Here is a 14779-nt window from a genome sequence, read left to right as displayed (position 1 = left end):
CGCGTGATACGTCCAGGCCACACGAGGAGTGTCTTCACCGGCACCGCGTCTCCACCCCCCCCCCCCTTTTTTTTTGCTAACTCGTCTACCAGCAAACTCCAAAGCTCCCTTCCTCTCCGGCCTATTTCGCCTTTTCTTTCTTTGTAACGAGCTCCGCATCAGACAGTTTAATTCAGCCGTCGCCGTGGAAGGATGCACGGCGCATTGGATCTCTCGCCCAGGGCGCCGCTATACGCCCGTTCGCACACACATCCAAACAAACACATACACACGTAAGTCGGTCGCATATAGAACGTGAATGCGACCACGGATGGCTGGTCGGTGAACTGCGCGCGCCCGCGCAGGCGCGACTCACGGGGGGGGGGGGGGCACTGTTGCGTGCAGTGCGCATCCCCCCCGTGTTACAAAAGCGAAGAAGTGGCGAAACCCGCAACAATGGCCGCGCGCCACCGACCGACCGGCGGTCTATCTGCGCGCCGCCAAGCGTGACCTCGCCGAAGCGCAGTGCATCTCTGAAAGGCCCCGCCGGCGTTACGTGCGAGGGGCCGCGTCGGGCTGTGCGTGGTGAAAAGGCCGGGGCACTGCCGCGCCAACAGCGTGCGAAGAGGAGGAGACCCCAAAGGGGGTCGTCGCTAAGTGCCCCGTCTTTAAAGGGCGACTGCACCGTCCAAGACTGGGCGCCGTGTTGCTTTGAAAACAGGGAGGAAACGGTTCGCGCTCGCACAAATGAACCGGCGCGAAGATCTCTTGTCGGTGGGACATTGTGCGGTGAACAGGCTGCCGGTAATGACGGCGGAAAGGCAACTCTCCGTGTGGTCTTGGTTGTTTCGCTCCACGGCGAACAGCAGTCCGCTAAGCTGGCGTTTAGGCACAGAACAAGATACGGGCAACGAGGTGTTTATTTACGCAGGCCGCTGTTCGAGACGCACTTACCGGTACGTGTGCAGTTTAACAATGAAACGACGGCAAGTGTTGCACTGCCATTTGGAACAAGCCATGGAAAATAGAGATTGACAGAGAGAGGAAAACCTATTTGAGGTAGAGCAGCGGGGTCAGCTATACTGATAAACGCTCCCAACCGTCCTGCTCTGCTAAGAGGGAAAGGGAGGACAAGAAAAGTGGTGTGCGAGGAGTGACGTAGACGTATTTAAGCACATCCTAGAAAAATTCAGTAACGCGGATTGCATGGCGATCGTACGCGATAAAAAGATAGCAGCCTTATATAATAATAATATTTGGGGTTTTACGTGCCAAAACCACTTTCTGATTATGAGGCACGCCGTAGTGGAGGACACCGGAAATTTCGACCACCTGGGGTTCTTTAACGTGCACCTAAATCTAAGCACACGGGTGTTTTCGCATTTCGCCCCCATCGAAATGCGGCCGCCGTGGCCGGGATTCGATCCCGCGACCTCGTGCTCAGCAGCCCAACACCATAGCCACTGAGCAACCACGGCGGGTAGCCTAGTATATCACGAAGCACAGCGTGTCTAAATTTCCTATACGCCGACGCCATAACAGACAACGCAGGAAGCCGACGCTACACTCGTATACGAGGCAGCAGGCGGGTAGCTAGTTTTCGAACGACGTTTATTCACTGTTATTGCTGTGTATTGCTGCGTGGTCGCAGCCTTAATTTGCGGAGTCGCATTTGGGTCCCAACAAATTTATCATTATGAGCGCATGTTCTCCTGTGCATTCAAGGACGAGTGCAGCAGTTTCATGACCAGGCTGGCAATATATACGACTACCTGAGTACCTACCTGTAAAGCAGTGCTTCTCGCCCTAGCGACAGGTCAAGGCAGTATAGTTCATGTAGATGTTCTTTCCTGAGGTGCAGGAAATGATTGCTTAAATCTTGTACAAAGTCACAGCCGATGCTCTGCAGAGCTTCGATGGACTGACGCTTTCGCCAGGAAAGCTTTCTAAGCCCTCTCCAGATCATTTGCAAAACGCCTACTACCGCCACATGAGTCATTATTTGTTGCTACTAGCGCAGTGTTTCTCAATGTGAATGTGGGTTATTTGATGAGAGTTCTTCCTTTTTTACCGTACCAGGTCATGTACGGGCTTCATTCGAAGAGGATACTGTTTTTCATTTTGGTGCTTGCCTTCTGAGTCCTCAGACTTTAATTGTCCACAGTAGTAGTTATACTGTGGGCAATTATGCCGGGGCATTTTGTGTTATAATTCAACTAAGAATCGGTGACATTATCGGGAACTGAGGTCAAGGAGGAACAAATGGCTCTAAGGTAGCGCGTGAGGATCTTTTCTCAGTCATCATTGCTTAGAGTTCTTGGACTTAAATTCCACCAATGGACTGAACTGTTCAGGCGACACATATATGTACCAGAGACGTGTTGACTCTGAGCAGCGAGTCCACCACGTGTGAACACGCACAGTTCTCGCGTCAGTGCTTTTCATCATCGTGCGGCGTAACACAGATGCCACAACGTCGCGTGTGATTGCCAGTGGCACAGCGTCACCATCAATTCTTGCCTTTGTATACGCTCAGACGTTTTACAACGTACCGGCGCTGATCGGGAGATGGCAGCTTTTATGCCGCGTCGGCGGTGTTTGATCCGCACCGATGGCACCGGCTGTTGGAACCTCAGTGCTGACGCCCGTTATTGCAACTGGGTCGCAAGCCCCAAGGGTAGCGTAGGCCTGGCGGCCTGGGGCACACTGGAAGCATCCGAAGGTCCCAGCAAAGCATGAGGCGACTGCTAACAGAACAACTTGTTTATTCTAGCATCGCAAAGAGCGGGCGGTCAGGTCGACCGAAGTAGAGAGACGGGAGAGCACGTTACTCGACAGCAGAAATCGGAGCCTCTCTCCTGGCGTCCGGGGGCAGCTGCTCTTATACTCTCGGACTTGAGAGCAAGAGGGAAGGTCACGGGACTACACCACGTGACAGCGGCGACGGACGGACGGAAAGACACGTTGGAACAAGGAGGTGACGCATCAGCCGGGCCGGCGCCGGACAGACCTCCTCGCTTCACACTGGGGGAGCTCCTCTCCCCGGCTGCCGCGCTTTGACAAGCGTGGGCACACACACACACACGCACACACAAAGACACGTGGCACTGATCATGCCGGGACGCGCTCGGCGGGGCGCGCTCGCGGCCGCTCCGAACGGGCCAAAATGTCCGCCGCTTGAAACGAAGCTCCGGCGTACGTTGCATCCGCGCTGGCTTTACCGCGCGTCGTAGGCGAAACGTAACAGACCGCCCCGCCGGGGGAGGGAGATCCCGATGGTCAGGGGACTGCATCCGCTGTCCGGAGGGATGTCGCTCGATGATGCTCATAACCGAAGTCGGTCGTCCCTCGGCGTTTCTTGAGCGCAGCGCACCGAGAAGGCCTCGTTCTCACGTTCAGGTTCACAGAGGACACTGCAAAGTGACTTCGGGAGAGTTTTCATTTTTCTCTCGTTCCCAGCAAGCGTTAGAACTACGCCGAAACTCAGCCGCTCAGTCAGCAAGCACGGCACAACCCTCACTAAGCCATGCCAGGCTCTTTCCCCTTTAATACTACTGCCTAGTTCCTTACAGTAGTCTAGCAGCACTCAGAACGCGTCCACAAATTGGAGAATTGCACTAGAAAGCACATCATCACTTTGAAACACTACACAAAAGCAATATGTTAAAAATCCTGCCTCAGGAAGAAAAACATCAATAACAAACAATTTTGAGGCTGATTCCCACGTTAGGGGCTTCGACTTAAGCCATCGGCGTTACCGTTGAGACTCCCCTTTTTGTAACGCACCTCAAAGGAATATTGTTGCAAAGCGAGGCTCCAGCGCAGGAGGCGGCCATTTTTGGGAGAGATGGTCTGCAGCCATTGGAGAGGGCAGTGATCCGTCTCAATGATAAACCTCGAGCCGGCTAGGTAGCATGACAATTTCTGAACGGCCCACACGAGACACGCACACTCTTTCTCGGTGGCGCTGTACGCCTGCTCACGACTGGTCAGCTTACGACTAGCATACAGGACGGGGTGTTCTACTTCTCCATGTTCCCGTTGGCACAGTACAACGCCCATGCCTCGCTCACTAGCATCGCACTGAACAACGAACCCTTTGGTGTAGTCGGGCGATCGTAGCACAGGCTGGCTTGTTAGGGCGCTCTTTAGGGCGTTAAAAGCTCTTTCCTTGGTCTCGTCCCAGACGACTGTTTGCGGCTCTGTCTTTCTTAGAGCATCCGTCAGGGGAGCCGCGATATCAGAGTACCTGGGGATGTACCTCTGATAGTAGCCGGCGACACCTAAGAACGACCGAATATCGGTCTTCGTGCGCGGTTGCGGAAAGTCTCGCACAGCGGCCACCTTTATTTCAGACGGGCGGCGACGACCCCGACCAATCACGTGACCAAGGTAGACAACCTCGGCCTGTGCTAACTGGCACTTGGGAGCCTTGACTGTCAAGCCCGCTTCGCGCAGGCGGGTTAGCACTGCCCGCAAGTGTGCCATATGCTCAGACCAGGATGCGGAGAATATCGCTACGTCGTCTAAATACGGTAAAGCGAATTCTTGCTGTCCCCGCAACACTTTATCCATGAGGCTTGAAAAACAGTATGGCGCGTTCTTCAAACCAAAACTCAACACTTTAGGACGGAATGTTCCCATTGGTGAAATGAACGCCGCATACCTACTAGCCTCTTCTGTAAGTGGAACCTGCCAATAACCCCTGACAAGATCTAGGGTGGAAATAAACTGAGCGTTACTAACTTTCTCAAGTCGCTCCTCGATGTTAGGGATCGGATAAATTTGATCTTTAGTTATGGAATTTAGCCTGCGGTAGTCGACACAAGGACGAGGTTCCTTGCCCGGTACCTCAACTAAAATCAAAGGGGAGGTATAATCACTCTCACCCGCCTCAATAACACCGAGCTGTAGCATCTTCTTTACCTCAGCCTCCATAATATCGTGCTGGCGGGGTGACACCCGGTACGCCTTGGATCGTACTGGCTCTGGGGAGGTAAGTTCTATATCATGGGTAAGGACAGAAGTCCTACCAGGCCTCTCAGAGAACTGACCTTGAAACTCTTGTAAGAGCTGGCGCAGTTCGGTTTTCTGCTCAGGCGACAGCGGTGCTTTACTGATTAAGTCACTAATGACTTGATCGGTGTCTTCCCTGTTGGTCACTGAGCCTAGTCCCGGAAGCTCGACCGGAAGCTCTTCGGGAGCGTTTACCATCATACACACTACTGCTTCCCGTTGCTTATAGGGTTTGAGCAGATTACAGTGGTAAACTTGCTGTGCTTTCCGTTTTCCTGGCAGACTCACCACGTAGTTAACGTCCGACAGTTTTTGAACAATTTGTGCTGGGCCCTCCCACTGCACGTCGAGTTTGTTTTTTAGCGATGTGCGCAATATCATGACCTCATCGCCCACCTCAAAACGACGGGCCCGGGCTGTCCGATCATAATAAACTTTGGCCTTCTGCTGGGCCTTTGCCATTGCTTCACCTGACAACTCCTGTGCCCTTCTTAAGCGTTCGAGGAGCTTAAGCACGTACTCCACCACGACTGGGTCGTCGCCCCTGCCTTCCCACGATTCTCGAAGCATGCGAAGCGGAGACCGAAGCGAGCGACCGTACACCAGCTCAGCTGGCGAAAACCCCGTAGCCGCATGCGGCGCGGTCCGTAATGCAAACATCGCCCCGGGCAGACACAGCTCCCAGTCAGTTTGATGTTCAAAACACAATGCTCTCAACACGCGCTTCATGACGGAGTGGAGCTTCTCAACGGAATTCGACTGGGGGTGGTGCACTGAGCTGTGTAGCAGCTTTACCCCGCACCTTTCGAGAAAGGCCGTCGTCAAAGCGCTAGTAAACACTGTGCCCTGATCTGATTGGATTTCCGCAGGAAAACCAACTCGCGCAAATATGGACAGTAGTGCATTGACTATCTCAACTGAGCTGAGTTCTTTAAGCGGCACTGCTTCAGGGAACTTTGTCGCTGGGCAGATCACAGTCAAAATGTGTCTGTACCCCGTGGCTGTTACCGGCAGAGGTCCCACTGTATCAATAACGAGCCGTCTAAAAGGCTCCGTAATGATAGGTACCAACTTCAACGGCGCCCTCGATTTGTCCCCTGGTTTGCCCACCCGCTGACAGGTGTCGCATGTCTTCACAAAGTGGTCTGCGTCCCGAAAACACCCTGGCCAATAGTACTCTTGCAAGAGACGGTCCTTAGTTTTCTTAACTCCTAGGTGTCCGGACCACGAACCCCCATGCGACAAGCGCAACAGATCCTGACGATAGCACTGAGGCACGATCAGCTGATCGAACTCCACTCCCCTGCGGTCTATATACTTCCGGTACAGAACCCCACCTCTTTCCACAAAGCGAGCATTTTTCTTGGCGACACCTTCCTTGACAATGCAGCGTATGTTTTCTAGGCTGCCATCCTTCTTTTGCTCGGCTATCAAAGCCGACCGGCTGACTTTTAGCAACCTATTAAGTCCGTCTGACGTAGGCGCGATGAGCAAATCTGCAGATAGCTCTTCTAACTTTCCCGCATCGGGCATTTCCTCTCCAGTATCTGGTGCCTTTAACGCTACAGACTCAGTTTTATTCAGCTCGGCCGTGCTCTGAATATCAGCTTGCTGCGCCTCTGACCCTTTCTCATCGTTCGACAACGTCGGCCCCGCAACTACCGCCTTTGCAGCGAGCTCCCGAACCTTCGATCTGGTTAAGGCCTGAACGCTAGCCTCACCAAACAAAAGCCCCTTCTCGCGCAGGAGGTGATCGGACCTGTTCGAAAATAGGTACGGGTACTGGGGGGGCAGCATAGATGACACTGCCGCCTCCGTCTCAAGTGCTCCGAAAGGACCTTCAATAAGCACTTTTGCTACGGGCAGACACACGCTATGAGCTTCCACGGCTTGTTTGATCCATGCGCACTCGCCCGTGAACATATCGGGTTCTACGTAAGAAGGGTGAACTACATCCATCGTAGCTGCGGAATCGCGAAGCACTCGGCACTCCTTCCCGTTCACGAGGAGGTCTCGCATGTAAGGCTCGAGAAGCTTCATGTTCTCGTCAGTGCTGCATAATGACAAAAACACTACTTTTGCTTTTGTTTCCGGACACTGCGCCGAAAAGTGACCCGGCTTCTGGCACGTATAACACACGCGCGCTTGCCTCGTCTCGAACCGCTTTCTGCGTTCGGCTTCGGCTGCCGCCGTCTCCTTACGTTCGGTCGGACTGCTTTCACTCGCATCCGCAGTACGTGTGTCCCCCTTTGCTCTCATGGGTGTGAACTTCGGCCTCTCGAACTTAGAGCCAAATTCACCCTTTTGACCGTCCTTAGCTCCGCGAGCCCGACGCGTCACAAACTCTTCGGCTAGCTCAGCGGCTCTAGCCACCGTACTAACGTCTGGCCTATCCAAGACCCAGTACCGCACGTTCTCAGGTAACCGACTATAAAACTGTTCTAGCCCGAAACACTGCAGAACTTTCTCGTGGTCACCAAACGCTTTCTCTTCTTTGAGCCACTCCTGCATGTTTGACATAAGCCTGTAGGCAAACTCTGTATACGACTCACTTTTGCCTTTCTCATTTTCTCGAAACTTCCGACGGAACGCCTCCGCGGACAGCCTGTACTTTTTTAGCAGACTCGATTTCACTTTGTCGAAATCCTCTGCCTCCTCTCTCTCCAAGCGAGCGACTACGTCGGCCGCCTCGCCGGGTAACAAAGTGAGCAAGCGCTGTGGCCACGTTTCCCGAGAGAACCCCTGCTTCTCGCACGTTCGCTCAAAGTTAACCAGGAACAAACCAATGTCCTCTCCAAGCTTAAACGGCCGCATCAGGTCAGTCATTTTAAACAATACTCGTTCTCCTGCACCGTGTGCCTGACTTCCATTACGAGCGCGTTCCATCTCTACCTCGAGACGCTTCATTTCCAAAGCGTGGTCGCGCTGTTCTTTTTCTTTCTGCTCTTTTCGTTCGCGCTCATCTCTCTCTCTCTGTTCTTTACGTTCAAGCTCATCTCTCTCTCTCTGTTCTTTACGTTCAAGCTCATCTTTTTGCTCTTTAAGTTCGCGCTCCTGTCTTTTTGCAGTCTCCCTCTCCTCAATGGTCTCAAGGCATTCCGACAGCTCGTCATCCTCAGCTCCTAACTCAAGAATAACCCTTAGCAGTTCTGGTTTTCTGAGTTTGTCTGAGACATCCAGACCCAACTCTCTTGCAAGCTCCAACAATTTCGGTTTGCGCAACGACTTCAAATCCATGGCTGCTCTGAATGCTGCTTTCTCTACTGCCTACTATTGTCTTGCCGCAACTAACCCGGCAGCAACGACAACCACAATTACCAGCTCTGTTTCTGACACTAACAAAAGCCTGGCAAAACTCAGAAGAAGAAAGTCCCGCACTCACCAAACCTCGCAGCCAAGATTTCAGCGCAGTCGTTCCGCTGCAGGCAACCAGTCATCACACAGGGCTCGTTGCACTGCTCCCGGATGGTCGTTGTGCTGCTCAGCATACAGTCAACCGCATTTCTTCGCTGCTGGCCTCCGTTGTCGCGATCCCACCGCTGGCAACCAGATGTTTGATCCGCACCGATGGCACCGGCTGTTGGAACCTCAGTGCTGACGCCCGTTATTGCAACTGGGTCGCAAGCCCCAAGGGTAGCGTAGGCCTGGCGGCCTGGGGCACACTGGAAGCATCCGAAGGTCCCAGCAAAGCATGAGGCGACTGCTAACAGAACAACTTGTTTATTCTAGCATCGCAAAGAGCGGGCGGTCAGGTCGACCGAAGTAGAGAGACGGGAGAGCACGTTACTCGACAGCAGAAATCGGAGCCTCTCTCCTGGCGTCCGGGGGCAGCTGCTCTTATACTCTCGGACTTGAGAGCAAGAGGGAAGGTCACGGGACTACACCACGTGACAGCGGCGACGGACGGACGGAAAGACACGTTGGAACAAGGAGGTGACGCATCAGCCGGGCCGGCGCCGGACAGACCTCCTCGCTTCACACTGGGGGAGCTCCTCTCCCCGGCTGCCGCGCTTTGACAAGCGTGGGCACACACACACACACGCACACACAAAGACACGTGGCACTGATCATGCCGGGACGCGCTCGGCGGGGCGCGCTCGCGGCCGCTCCGAACGGGCCAAAATGTCCGCCGCTTGAAACGAAGCTCCGGCGTACGTTGCATCCGCGCTGGCTTTACCGCGCGTCGTAGGCGAAACGTAACAGCGGCATTGCGACAGCATGGAGAAATTCAAACGGCCGAGCAATATTCTATCATCAATTCTGGGCTAAATTCTGGGTCCGCGGGACGATGTATATAGCGATTCTAATATATAATTTAATATGGGAGGTGGGGCGCTGCGCTCAGCCTACGTTATCAATAGAATCGGCCGGTCACGAGTGGTGAATGACAATATAGGAATAAAATCAAACGAAATTAATTGATACCTCGTGCCGGCCCACGCAAAGTTCCATTTTCTACGCGGCGACGCTGCTTTTGGGAGCCATACAGCCAAGCATTTAACTCGTATCTGTTCTCGGCCCACCAGGTTCCAACCGGCGCGCAAGGATGAGGCCGATCGCTCGACACAAACAGGCGCAGACTCGCGCACCGGTGCACGCCAGACAGCGGCGGTCAGCGGCTGGCCGTTGACTGCACGCCTCGCCAATGCGGCTGGCGCGAGCCCCTTGCGGCCGGCGGCTACGGCGCTACCCGGCGTTGGTGGCCGCCGCGCTGACGTCCGTGGCGCTGCTGCTGGTGGCGACCAGGCACGGGACCCTGTGGACCGGCGACCACGAGGACCAGGACCCGGACGTGCGTCAGTGGATCCGCAGAGACGCGCGACAGAAGGAGTACATCAACCGCCGGGGCATACACGTCATCGTGGGACACTACATGGGCAAGGGCATGCCGTGGGAGAGCACGCCCAACCTCACTGATGGTACACGCGCTCCTCCTTCGAAACTTGTCTGTATGTGTGCACTATGTGGGATCTCACGACTGTGCGTTCAGTTCGATGTACGAGTGCATATCATGCCAACAACCGCATCCGCGACATCCAACAAATGTTCAAATTATAACGATTCCAACAGTCGTATAAAGAAGCCGTCTATCCGATGCGTCGCAAGTTATGTTAGTTACGCCGCAGAAGGACGTTTAGCTTATGCGTAAATAAAACTAGTTGTGTTTCACATGAATATGTCTTGCGGAAACCATGTTGCGATGGTGAAAAGAATGAATTAGTTTTAAGAAAGCTAGCAAGATTAGAGGCAAGTACATGTTCTAACATCTTACATGGAATGGAAGTGAGCGAGATAGGGCGGTAGTTATATGGAGAATGCTTGTCACCCGACTTATGAAGTGGGATCACCTTCCCGACCTTCCATTCAGCAGGCAGTATGACATGTATGCACTCAGTATGACATTTGTATGATCTACTCAGCTCTAGCTTTGTGAACCATGATATGAGCTGTGCGCTGTAAATTTTGATTCCCTTTCACTTTATTACTGCCCCCACGTCGGTTGCCATGAGCCGAGACCTCGCCAGTTTTACTCGCCTTTAGTCACGGCGTCATCTATCCCCGAAAGGAACGGCAATATAAACTTCAAATTGATTTTTCCTGCTACCTTCTACCGTTGCACCACGCTAACTTTTAAATAATAGAAAAGAGGGCAAGAGAACAAGCGCAACGGCTTGACATGAGTGAGAAGCGAGGCGAGGCGAAAGCGAGACCCCTATTGAGGCCACCATTGGAATCATCTCCGTGGCGTCATGAATTTCGACAACGTATACTCGAGACTGCCGGACTGTTTATTAATATAGGATGCCAAGTATGCTCTCCAAATAGTGAAACAGTGAGCAATGACTCAGTGCGGCAACTCTCGAGAACTTTTCCTGCTCAAAATATTCTTAAGCAGGCAAAAATACCGTGAAATCTATGACGTCGCACTGATGCCATGGGCGGAATAGCTTGGACGCTTTCAAGAATGGCAAAATTTAAGAATGGAAGTTTGGCGTAAATTCCCTCCGCTAACAGCCAAGTCAAATAACTGCATGTAAAGTTTGGAACGAATGCTCTATGACTGTACTTATTTCTGTTTCCATTTCATGCCCCTTCAATTTATTTCCAGCGGCTATGATATACACACCTACATGTAGTGAGACGTTTCCTCGCTTCTGCACACAACCGCATTTCTCCCTCCAGTGGACAAAAATGGCTCCTAATGCATTTTTTTTCAAACCCCTAGTCGTTATGATTATTGGGAGAGATGACTCGCTCTTAAAACACACAAAAAATAAATAAAAGAGATTATGGAGCCACAACATTTATATGGGGACAGATTGCCAGAGAAGCTGTTTATGCTGTATACACGGGCTGCATACATAAGCTGAATATATTAGAAATCCTACTTTTTTTTTTTCATGCCGCACCACACTACGCCAAAACAAGCACCGCCGCGGTCACCGCACCTCACCGCCGCAACCGCTGCTACAGCCGCGCCGGCACCTACGACGCGCATGACGTCATAACCACAGAAGCGCCGGCCACGAGCACAGGCGCTGTCGCCAAACTCTTTCCCCTTCTCCCCCTGTACCTGTCTCCAATGCTGCAGTGCTATCGCCACACCCTCCACCTCTCCCATGCCCGTCTCCATTCCTCTCTACGCGCCGTGTCCCCGATACGGACGTAAGCCACCCAGGGTACCCTCCCCCCTACTGGGAACGCATGGGGGGGGGGGGAATGCATAGGGGGGCGACAGGAAAACAGCTTCGCTGTAAAAGTGTGTGTATTTTTGCTCCGGGCACACGCAGAGATACTCAACGCCAACGACTTCGCGCCAGAGAAGAACGCCGGCGCCGAGGGCCAGGCCGTGATGGTGCTGCCCCACGAGCAGGCGCGGAGCAAGCTGCTCTTCCACGTGAACAAATTCAACCTTCTAGTCAGCGACAGGATTCCCCTGAACAGGTCTCTTCTGGACGCCAGGAAAGAGAGGTATGAAAACCGTGTTCGATCAGCACCGATGGTTATTCCAGGTGTTGGTGCCGATAGCTTTTCTAACCAAGTTGCCTCGATTTGTTTTAGTGCTCCCAGTTCTTCTCCACAGCTTTGTACAGCGCGTGGTACGAAATTAGGTAATTAAAATATTAGGTCAATTTATGTAACTGCACAAATTCATCAGTGTCATAGTCATACGCCACCTTTTCGTTTTAAGATGCTTGTCGACAATGAAAGTAGCTTGCAGGCCGCAGGGAGACTTTAGAAGTAGAGACCAAGGAAGATTGTGTATTTTTCGATTAGCAGGAAAATATTCATGTTCATCGTTTGCATTCCGACCAGTATTTCTTTCTTTTTTTTCTTTCTTTCTTTCTTTACTTCCTTCCTTCCCTTCTTCTTTCTTTCTTTCTTTCTTTCTTTCTTTCTTTCTTTCTTTCTTTCTTTCTTTCTTTCTTTCTTAATGTCGGTCTAGTTCTCCGTCTCGTTCGCTTCTTCATTTATGTACGTAAACATTAGTCGGCAGGTGTGTCCGTGCCCAGGAAACCACACTTTACCATCAGAAATGCTCGCACGTGCCTTGATCCTACTGGATAATTCAAGTAATAAACTGAACAGCTGCACTATACTCGCAGTATACTTCATACACACGGTCTTTGTATTGCTATGCATAACAAGTTAGACGCTGATTATAGACCGCAATATTGCGCTCAGGACATCGCCGAAGTTCAGCGAACGTATTCTTGCACGATCGCTTTCGGCGATGCAGTCGCCCTCACGTGACGTAGTGCACAACCAGCCAATCAACTGATCCGGTTTTGCTCAACCAGCCAGTGAGCGCGCGCGTGATGGCTGAGGCGATAGTATTGCCAAAAGTGATCGTCCCACAATATGTCCCCAGAAAAGTGCCTTTGTAAACTGCGTGAACTCTTCACCCTGTAATCTTTAGGCAGCATGACAGACGACAATGTGACATCATCGTGATGAGGAGGTTATTGAAGTGTTCCTTGGCCGAGGAGTTCCGTGGCGTGTGGCCGTAATCGTGCATGTTTGTTCAACAACTGAAAACAGTTGTTACCAGTTGTTGTTAATCGTTGCAGTTCTAGACGTTGCAGAGAAGTTGTCGCCTTGACCAGAGCAGTGGCCAGCAGCTGCGAAGGAATTTTTGCTCACTGCTCCCACTCGGAGAAATAACTGATTTGCAACTGTTGCTCTGACGAACGCTGGCCGAGACTACCCATCACACACACACGCGCACCTTCGCGCATGGAAAAAGTATCCACACATGTACACACACATTTCCATATACACATATGTATGGAAAAGTACCCACCCCTATTGTTAAGTTGTCACCGGTGCGCAAATACTTCTTCAAATTAACGAATCCTATATTTTCAGCACGACGACAACGTGCCAGAATCGAACGCATAACATATAGCTCGTGTTCAGGAGCAGAAAGACAGTCCACACAGCCACCGCGATAGATGCAAAGGTGGCTATAGCATGCGGGCAATCGCCACTGCAGTCTTCTGTTCTGACTCGAACGTTGTAATCACCGAATCTGTTCGAGTCGCAGTTCGGAACTGCAACGACCAGCGTCATATATGTCTCTCGAGGAGACAGCTGCGAACAGAATGCCCTTTACATTTTGCATACAACTGGCCGACACCTCATTCCAATCGCCTTCGCAGCTGCAAGAAACTGTGGTACAACGTGAGCGCACTGCCAGACACGTCCATTATCATCGTGTTCCACAACGAGGCCTGGTCGACCCTGCTGCGGACGGTGCACTCGGCCATCGACCGCTCTCCGCGCCGGCTGCTGCGGGAGATCCTGCTCGTCGACGACGCCAGCGAGAGAAGTGAGCGCACCGCTACGGCACTTTACGTTTTAGCGCGTTGCATCGACGTCTTGGTGTGTCGACCTCTCTATGGAGAGCTCCCGTGGCCGTCGCCACAATTCTTTTTGAACTGCTGCGAGAACACATGAGCAGCTATTGAAAGGCACGAGGAAGAGCGGCACTATACGTGCTTACACCCATGGGCCACAGTCCAGGCAGAGTCATCCTCTATCCCCCGTGGAAAGGTCTACAAACTGGAGTCTCTTTAAGTGTTTTGCGTCCGTCTCCCTGTAAGTGGCTTCGACGGCGTCGCCGCCGAATTGTGCCCGCAATTCCATCATTTCAGCGATAAAAGACAGTAGCAAACCACAGGGATGTGCCGGGACACACAGGCAAAAACACAGACGCATAGCGGCCAGACGTATTTCCAGCTCCTGCAACCACTTCCGGTGTTTGCAGCATCCATAAGCATAACGATTAAGAGACTTAGACGGACTAGTTGGTTGCTAGCTTGATGGATGATGGTTATAACGGTGCGTGTGAAGATGGGACACCTGTAGAAAAAACGCGCGAAGGACAATCACCTAACTTCAACTTAATTTTACTGCGGAAGAAACTGCGCAAGCAGCAGTTGCTGCGCAGAAACCCTGTAAAAAACAGCCACGGCGCGCCTTGTCAGCGCAATCACTACAGAAGATCATCATGCCACACGTCACTACTGAACGTCCTGATCTGTGCAAGATTAAAGATACGTTTTCAAACCACGCTATAACAACATTTCTCGCTCTTCATTTCCGCGGACTTTGAAACTTTTTGTGTAAATATACCTCTTTTTTTTGACAAATTAAGTGATGCGGTGCTAATGCAACCTTTCCCTTCCTTTTTTTAATGCAATGTGCTTCAAATAATTATCTCCCTTTCTGAGCCTTTTTCTGAGTTTACAAGTATTCAAGTGTTCCCGTGCGCTGGAGT

General features: G+C 52.1%; 1 protein-coding gene across 1 annotated transcript in view; it reads left to right on the top strand.

The window, feature by feature from the left end:
• The window catches only part of LOC135900411 (polypeptide N-acetylgalactosaminyltransferase 1-like), a 38215-nt gene that overhangs the window by 11340 nt on the left and 12096 nt on the right, over positions 1–14779 (top strand). The window contains exons 2-4 of the mRNA XM_065429906.1: positions 9522–9914; positions 11787–11967; positions 13659–13828. Coding sequence (XP_065285978.1) covers positions 9641–9914; positions 11787–11967; positions 13659–13828 — 625 coding nt within the window. The 5' untranslated portion in view covers positions 9522–9640. The remainder of the gene's footprint in view (positions 1–9521; positions 9915–11786; positions 11968–13658; positions 13829–14779) is intronic.

Source organism: Dermacentor albipictus, chromosome 1, assembly GCF_038994185.2.
Source record: "Dermacentor albipictus isolate Rhodes 1998 colony chromosome 1, USDA_Dalb.pri_finalv2, whole genome shotgun sequence".
Taxonomy (NCBI): domain Eukaryota; kingdom Metazoa; phylum Arthropoda; class Arachnida; order Ixodida; family Ixodidae; genus Dermacentor; species Dermacentor albipictus.
The sequence above is the reverse complement of the archived record's forward strand: the minus strand, read 5'-3'. Positions and strand labels throughout refer to the sequence as shown.